Below are 8453 nucleotides of genomic sequence, written 5' to 3'. Positions count from 1 at the left end.
TAAGAAGTAGAATTCCAGCACAAACTGAATGAAAAATCTCATGGCTTTCAATACCTTTTGCCACATAGCTGTCAACAAAAATTTGAGGGTATCCATTTCACTGCATCCTTCTCAGCAGTGGGCATTACTTAAAAATTCTTTACCATTAGTAGAAATCTAGCATTTTTTTGATTACTAGTTGAGCTAAATATTTTTCCAGCAATGAATCCTTTAAAGCACAAACTTAAAATCCTTATTGGGGAATACTGTCAGTGAAATAAAATCCTACAATGTCTCCTACTATGGATGTGGCATTTTTTTTTTTTTTTTTTTTTTTGGTCTATAACCACAAAGTGGCACTCAATGAACTCAGATTGTCTATATTCGTGCTAAGATCCTTGATATCTGAAAACTTATTGGGAGCTCTATGAAGACAAGGAAAATATCTTGTTTCAATTTGAAACCCTATCACAATGTCAGCAAGTAAAACATGCTCTATAATTATTCACTGTAAGAATAAATAAATGAAATAATGGAGATGACAAAATAAACTGAAATAATACTTTCTTAGCCCTATATGTAGGACACAAACCAACACAGTTCAGGACACATAATATTAGAGAAAGATTAAGGAGAAGTAACATGTCCCCTTCTTTTTCTTCTTGGAATATTAACAGGGTGGTCATACATACTAGTTTGCCTTTGTCAGTTCTGGTTTATGCCTGTTGTCCCAGCATCCTGTCTGAGTGAAGCTGCCTTTCAAAAGGATCCTGGATTGGGCAATAAATTTTATGGTCAGCCTATATCTAAAGGATGTTCCCTTAATGCATAGCAGATCTTAAGTACAAAGTGCTTCTCTGATCAGACAGCTTGTGTCATTCTGAATTTTGCTTTGAAGGCCTATGAGTAGATAATCTTTTGGCCTTTATTTAAGTGTTTTTTAAATAATACTTTCCTATTTAAAGCCAAGTAACAATCTGCAAATAGTTAATCCCTAACTAAGAGGATATCCTTTGGTTATATCATCATTCTCTATTCTGTTTTATTGGTAAGAGAAGTGAAACATGGAAAGGAAAAGTGACTTATCAAGGTCACATCAAGGATCATCAGCCACATGAGAGACAGCTGTTGGAACTCCAAACTTCTGGGTTTTGACTAATTTTCTAAACTGCACAGTCATTAATTTGCAATGAAATCTCTAGTGCAGTTAGGTTCAAAATATTTTAATCATTTGGTAAATGGCTTGGTAAACTGGAGGCCCTAAGTAATGTCTTTCAAATTGTATAAGTAAAATCACAGGCATACCTTGGATACTATATTTTAATGGGCATAGATCTCATGGTTATTCATATTTCAGTTTCACTGAATTAACAGTCTCTATTCAAATCTAGTCTACAGGCTGTAAACTATCAGGTGAAGAGAATATTTACAACATAGGTGAAAACTTTTGCAAAATATCAATAAACTATAACCTATTCCATTAGAAAAATAGTATTTTGCTAGCACAGACAAATGGAATAGAATAGAAAATTCAGAAGGAGGCACCAGTATATGTAAGTATTCAATAAATGAGAAAGGATGATGTGACAGCTGGCTAGCAGCACACCTCACACCATCTAGCAAATAAATTCCAGGTGGATTGAAAATTTCAAATGTAAAACTCTAAGAAAACAAAAGCAAAATATCTGAGGAAAACTTTTCTATGTTTGACTTCAGAGGCAGAAATCATAAAAAAATGAACACTGATAGACTTGACCACATGAAACATAAATAATACTCACTAAAATTATTCTTTAAGTATATCAATCATTTTTCTGTCATTTATACTTAATCATTTAAATTTATCATTTGTCTTTTAATTTCTTTAGTTCCTTTGACATATAAACATTTAAAAAACTGTAAGAAGTTAAAAAAATTTCAATCTTTTCTTTAAGATTTCTTTATTTTTGGCTTAGGCCTTTCATAACCCAAATCAGAACAATACTAACTTACATTTTCTTAGAATTTTGCATTTCTTATTTTATGTTAATTAAACAGATGAAGGGTTAAACATGGCTCTCTCCCTTATTAGCTATTTAATTTGCATATGCTTCTTAACATCTCTGAATCTCAATTTCATTTCCCTGAAAAAACAGACATAATACCAGTCTGGTAGAGTTTCTGTGGAGATTAAAAGAGATAATTTATGTGAGGCATTTATCATGGTAGAGCCTGGTATATAAAAATTATCATCAATGGTAGGTAGCTATTACTCTTAATGCTATTACATTTTATATTGGTCTTTTTAATTTCAGTGGAGTATTTCCATGATAAGCAACTTATGTTAAAGGTATTTTTACCTGACTTAAAAACAAATTTCACATGATTATTTAATGTTATAGTTTTTACTTTTAAAACGATCCTTATACCATAACATATGCCAGTCACAGGGAAATATCTTAATTCTTTGATGACTACCCAATTATATACTGCATCCTACAAAGGTGTCCACTAATTTGGTTTTTAAAAGCTGCAGTCTCAGTTGTTAGATAGCCAAGTAACTGTTTAAACCAAAAATATTAACAGGTTTCTTATACATTAGAACTGCTGAGATTATTTATGAGCTTGAAATATTAATAGGATTTTTACCCAACTTTATCTTACCTCTAATAGGCCATCCTCAGGCAGATCCGTACAGTGAACAGCATTCTGGATCTTAGTTTTACCAAAGATTGCTCTCAGGGTTCCAGGGCATAAATGTCGGGCAATTTCCTGTTAAATACAAATACACTTATAATTAAAGTCAGTCTTATGGTCCTAATAAGAAAATCACCAGCTGTATGAAACATTTGAATTATTTTATTGATAAAAATATGTCCAAGCTGCTGGTGCTGATTTCTCCTAAAAATAGCATATGAAACCTTTTGGCATTGAAAATGTTCAGTTTACTCATATGGCTTTCTCTGGGGCCCAATGTGAAGTCCACTGTCAGAAGGCAATCAAGAGTTACATTTCTTTTTATCAACAGATTATGGGAACCACATAAAATATAAGCCCAACTCGTTATTGTGAAAAATTTATTTTGCAGACATAATAGAGATCCTAGCAACTTAATTTAAAATGAACCAGTTTGGTGGTATCAATTACAAAATGGGTTTCAAATGTATTGGCTTAGGACTACCTCACCTTTATGGAGGAAAAATGGTTAAAAATAACTCATAAAATCCTGATAAAACAAAAGGATATGAAAACATTAAAGATGAGAGTATTAACCATCTACTTAATAGTCTTTCTTTTTTTCTAATTTAAGAAATTTCAAAAATCCTATTTTAATTTTGAAATAGATCATGCTTACAAAAAGAACATTTAATATATATGTCTCTTTTAAGGAATAATAATGAAATGACTACATAGGTTCCCACTATTAATGTGAATTAAAATAATATTACCTATAATTGTGAAGGTCCCTGTGTACCCCATCCTAATTGCATCCCTTCCCTGTCCCACCTAGAGATGACCATATATCTAAATTTTATTTAGAAGCTCCATTGTTTTCTCTAGTTTTCAATAACATGGTTTTTCATATTTGTCCATGTTAATTTATGTATCCGAAATTCATTTATTTTTATCATTATAGATTCCAATGTATGGAAGAACATATTTTATTTATCCAGTTTCCTGTTGATGGAAATTCAAGTAATTACTTCTCTCTCTCTCTCACAATCACAAACAATTCAGCTATAAAATTATTGTACATCATTTTTATGGTGTACGGGTGCAACTTCAAGTACATGTATAAACAGGTCCAATATTACTAAGTGCTTCCAACTCATTTTCTTTAAGTGGTTGTAACAATTTACCCTCAACCATTGGTATACAATAATTCCTACTATCTACGTCAAAGCCAAGATTTGATATAGGCTTACTTTTTAATTTCACCATTCTGTTGGGTGTGAAATAGTAAACTGTTTTCTCAGTTTACATTTCCCTGATTACTAAAGAACTTGAGTGTCTTTTTATATATATCTTCTTCTGTAAAATGTCTATTATTGTCTTTTCTCTATTCTTCTATTGGGTTATTCTTTTTTTTCACTGCTATTCTTAATATATTCTGAATACTAATATTTGCCAGTTATATACGAGGCAAATATCTTTTCCCAATGTGTAGCTTGTCTTTGATTTTTGTCTAGTATACTTTTTGGTGAACAGAAATACTTAATTTAAATAAAATTAAATTCAACAATCTTTTCATTTATGGTTTGTGCTTTTTCTTTCTTAAGGAATTCTTCCCTACCCCAAATCATAAATATATTCTTCTCCATTGTCTTCTAAAATTTTTAAAGTTTGCCTTTCACATTTAAGTCTTGGATTCATGTGCAACTTATTTTTGTCTATGATGTAAGACAGAGATCCATTTTAATTTTTCCCATATGGATATTTTAATTGTCCTGGCACCATTTATTGAATAGTTTCCCTCCTTCCCCATTGAACTCCAATGATAGCTCTGCTCTGTATAAGGTTTCCATGTATGTGTGGGTCTATTTCTTGGTTTGTTATTCAGTTCAAGTAGACTATTTGTCTATTCTGACATCTAAAAAACTGTCTTAAATATTATAACAGTATACTACATCTTCATCCAGTAGGGCAAGTCCCCAGGATTTTGAGTTGGAACAATTACATTTGAGTAATATCCAAGTGGCAAGATTAAATACATAGTTGGCTATGAGTCTAGAATTCAAGGAAGTCTTCCATCCTGCAGATGAAAATGGAAGTCAATAACATGTAGAGGATATTTAAAACTATGAGTTGGGTGAGATCACCAAAGAGGAGGAGGCCCAAGGGCACTACATCAGTAAAAATTTAAGAAGATGAAGAGAGATAAGGAAAGCAGACTAGAAGAAATAGACAACTAGGTAAGAAGAAATCCAGGAAAGTCTTTTTCTGGAAGAATTTCAAAGACAAAGGATTTATCAACAGTGTCAAATGATGCTGATAAGTCAAGTAGGATGAAAACTGAGAATTGAGCATTAGATTTATCAATATGGAGCTACTGATATTCGCGACAAGAGCAGTTTCAGAGAAGTGGTGGACACAAAAGCCTGATTTATTGTGGTTTCAAGAGAAAATGGGGGAGGAAGAATTGGATAAAGTGAGCACAGAAAACTATTTTGACGAGTGAAGTAGTATAGAGGAGGAGAGGAATGGAGCACTAACTGGAGAAGGAAGTGGGAACAGGAGAGTTTTGGGGGAATGTTATTGTTCTTAAATGATGGAAATGATCCAACAAACAGAAAAAGTGGTGAAGCAAAGAGAAGAAGAGAAAATTGCTGGAGTGATGAAATCAAGTGGATAAGTAGAGGAGTTGGCCTTTTATAAAGGACCATACGACGTTCTTCTTCAGCATCAAGAGAGAATACTGAGTAAATGAGCCCAGTTGCAGGTAGGTGGGTGTATGTGGTGGTGGGAACACATGAAAGTTCTTTATTTTTTATTTTTTATTTTTTTATTGAGCTATAACTTACATGCAATCATATGTATTGATTTAAATATACTGTTCCAAGAATTTTGTCAAATGTATGCACCCGTGTAATAAACACCTTAAACAAGATACAGAACATTTCCATCTCCCTGGAAAGTTCCCTCTAGAAGCTCTTTTTGATTGATTCTATTTTCCAGTGAAGAAGACAGTAAGATTGTCATCTGCTGAAAGTATTGATAAAGGAGGAGTATATGGGATCTCAGGAGAGAAAAGAAGATAAGAAATACATTTTCGGAGAACAGGAGATTGAATGGACTAGGAAAGTGTAATATGATTGTTGAGCAGCATTGAAGGCCCACCTGAGGTTAGTGGTCATAAAGATACAGAGAGATCATCGAGCATGATTGTTTGTTCTTTGCTAGTACATTAGGTGCATGGGAAAGATTAGGTGCAGGCAAAAATTAGGTGGAAAGTTGAATTTAATCAGAGTTTGGGGTTTTACCAAGAGAATACAGCAAAACAAGAAAGGGGATGTTCTAGTTTGCTAATGCTGCTGGAATGCAAAATACCAGAGATGGATTGGCTTTTATAAAAGGGGTTTATTTGGTTACACAGTTACAGTCTTAAGGCCATAAAGTGTCCAAGGTAACACATCAGCAATCAGGTACCTTCACTGGAGGATGGGCAATGGTATCCGGAAAACCTCTGTTAGCTGGGAAGGCACGTGGCTGGCGTCTGCTCCAAAGTTCTGGTTTCAAAATGGCTTTCTCGCAGGATGTTCCTCTCTAGGCTGCAGTTCCTCAAAAATGTCATTCTTAGTTGCACTTGGGGTATTTGTCCTCTCTCAGCTTCTCCGGAGCAAGAGTCTGCTTCCAACGGTCAACTTCAAAATGTCTCTCATCTGCAGCCCCTGTGCTTTCTTCAAAGTGTCCCTCTTGGCTGTAGTTCCTCTTCGAAGAGTTACTCTCAGCTGCACTGAGTTCCTTCTGTTTGTCAGCTCATTTATATGGCTCCACTGATCAAGGCCCACCCTGAATGCGTGGGGCCGTGCCTCCATGGAAATATCTCATCAGAGTTATCACCTACAGTTGGGTGGGGCACATTTCCATGCAAATAATCTAATCCAAACGTTCCAACTTAATCCCCACTAATATGTCTGCCCCACAAGATTGCATCAAAGATAATGGCATTTGGGGAACATAATACATTCAAACTGGCACAGGGGGAAAGGGAGTTGAGAGTGTATGTAAGGGAATGATACCAATGATGGACAAAATAAATTTAATTAGGTAAGAAGGAAAGTGAGGATGTAGCGAGTGGGGGGGGCAGTAAAAAGGCAGATCAATGGATTAGAGCTCCTAGTGAGATGGAAGGATTACTGTATTGAGGTTGGTGTGTTAGGGTGAGTAAGCTGGAAAGTTAAGAGTTAGAATGCTTGAAATTGAGATTACTGGGGGTAGGGAAGGAGAGAAGGTTGCAGTTATTGGAAATCACCAATATTAAGGTATAATCATGGCCTAGGTCAAGTGGAGGACATAAATGTCATAAGATTTCAAATATTCAAGTCTTATTTTAAAGGTTTCCATCAAATGTCAAGAGTACATGTATTAAGTTCAATAAAAAAATTTTTATAAACCAGAAAATAAGGATGGTTTTATATTTTCTTATTTGATATTCATTATTTTCATTCTGTATTCCACAGCTTTCCAGCAATTAGGTACACAATATTAAACACCTACTCTACTTACATGGTGGTAAACTGCCATTTTGTAAATTAAGATGTAGTTAATAAAATTATGAAAGGAGGGCATTTATTTTCTGTTTCTTATGATTTCAGGTAGGAAAACACTTTAAAATGACTCAATTTCATTAAACTGTTTCATAAGAACTTATTCTTTATTAACTTCCTTGGCCCTACAATACTCATTAAAATATTGCTTTCATGTAAGTGCCTGCTACATGCACAGCATTTGAATTCTAAGGAGATACATATGTGTTGTGAGTGTATATGAATATAAATTTGGGGGGCTTCTGGGGATTGTTGTAAACGTCTGATCACTTTGTACTGTGGTCAGAAAATGTGGCCTCTGGTCCTTATTTTAAGGAATTAACATGTTGAGATTTTCTTCATATCCTTATACATAGTCAATTTTAGTGAGTGTCCCTTGGGTGTTGGAAAACAACATTGTGACAGCTTATATTCCCCAGGAAACCAGCTCTGAGTTGGAGGTTTGCATGCAGGAAGTTTACTAGAGATTGGCTGCCTCAAGACGGACACTTGTGGGAAAGTGAGGAAAGCAGGAGTGGACAGAGGGAGAAGTTGAATGGCAACACAGTAACAATAGAGGCATCGGACAATCCTTCAGGGAGTTCTGATGTTGGGATGCCCTTCAGGGTTTTCCTGAATTGAGGCAAAGGGGTCAGGCCTTTATTCCCATACTGACAAGTCTGGGATGTGGGCCATTCCAGGGAAGGAAACATGACCTTGGATAAGATGACTTTCTTTAGAAGAGGGCAACTCTTGGAAAGGGGCTAACTGAATTACTGTAGCTGCTGGGGAATGAGTGCTTCAGTCCTGAAGGACAAAGGGAAATCTGAGTGGCCCTTCACAGCATCCACTGCATATATACTTACATGCATGCATGCATTATTTATGTAATAAGGCAAATGTGGCATTGCAGAGTATTACACTCTGATTACCATTATTTTTAGGCAAATTTTTTTTTTTCTTTCTGGAAAGTTTGGTATTATTTCTTTATCTCTGGTACTCTGAAATATAATGATGATATATCCAGACATTGGTCATTTACCAGTCATTCTGCTCCACACACAATGGTCCAATTCAAACTGAAGGTATATATCATCAGTCAAATTCTATTATTATATCATTTTCCCTCCTCCATTGTATCTTTCCTTGAGCTATTTCTATGAGATGTATGTTGAAACTTCTGGTTCCATCTTTCTTCTCTTTTTTTTCTTTTATATTTTCCATCTAATTGTCTCTTTGTGCATTTCT

At 34.7% G+C, this 8453-nt stretch overlaps 1 protein-coding gene across 5 annotated transcripts in view; it reads right to left on the bottom strand.

The window, feature by feature from the left end:
- Positions 1-293: 293 nt before the first annotated feature.
- Positions 294-8453, bottom strand: part of NME7 (NME/NM23 family member 7) — a 241593-nt gene continuing 233433 nt past the window's right edge. For 3 of the 5 annotated variants that reach the window (XM_037825404.1, XM_037825406.1, XM_037825407.1), the window contains 2 exons: positions 2623-2730; positions 294-749 (listed from right to left, as the gene is read on the bottom strand). In XM_037825404.1, the coding sequence (XP_037681332.1) occupies positions 696-749; positions 2623-2730 (162 nt within the window). In that variant the 3' untranslated portion in view covers positions 294-695. Of the gene's footprint in view, positions 750-2613; positions 2731-8453 lie in introns of those variants that run through there. The other 2 variants (XM_037825403.1, XM_037825405.1) reach the window with 1 other exon arrangement.

This window comes from Choloepus didactylus, chromosome 2 (genome assembly GCF_015220235.1).
Source record: "Choloepus didactylus isolate mChoDid1 chromosome 2, mChoDid1.pri, whole genome shotgun sequence".
In the NCBI taxonomy this organism is placed as follows: domain Eukaryota; kingdom Metazoa; phylum Chordata; class Mammalia; order Pilosa; family Megalonychidae; genus Choloepus; species Choloepus didactylus.
The sequence above is the reverse complement of the archived record's forward strand: the minus strand, read 5'-3'. Positions and strand labels throughout refer to the sequence as shown.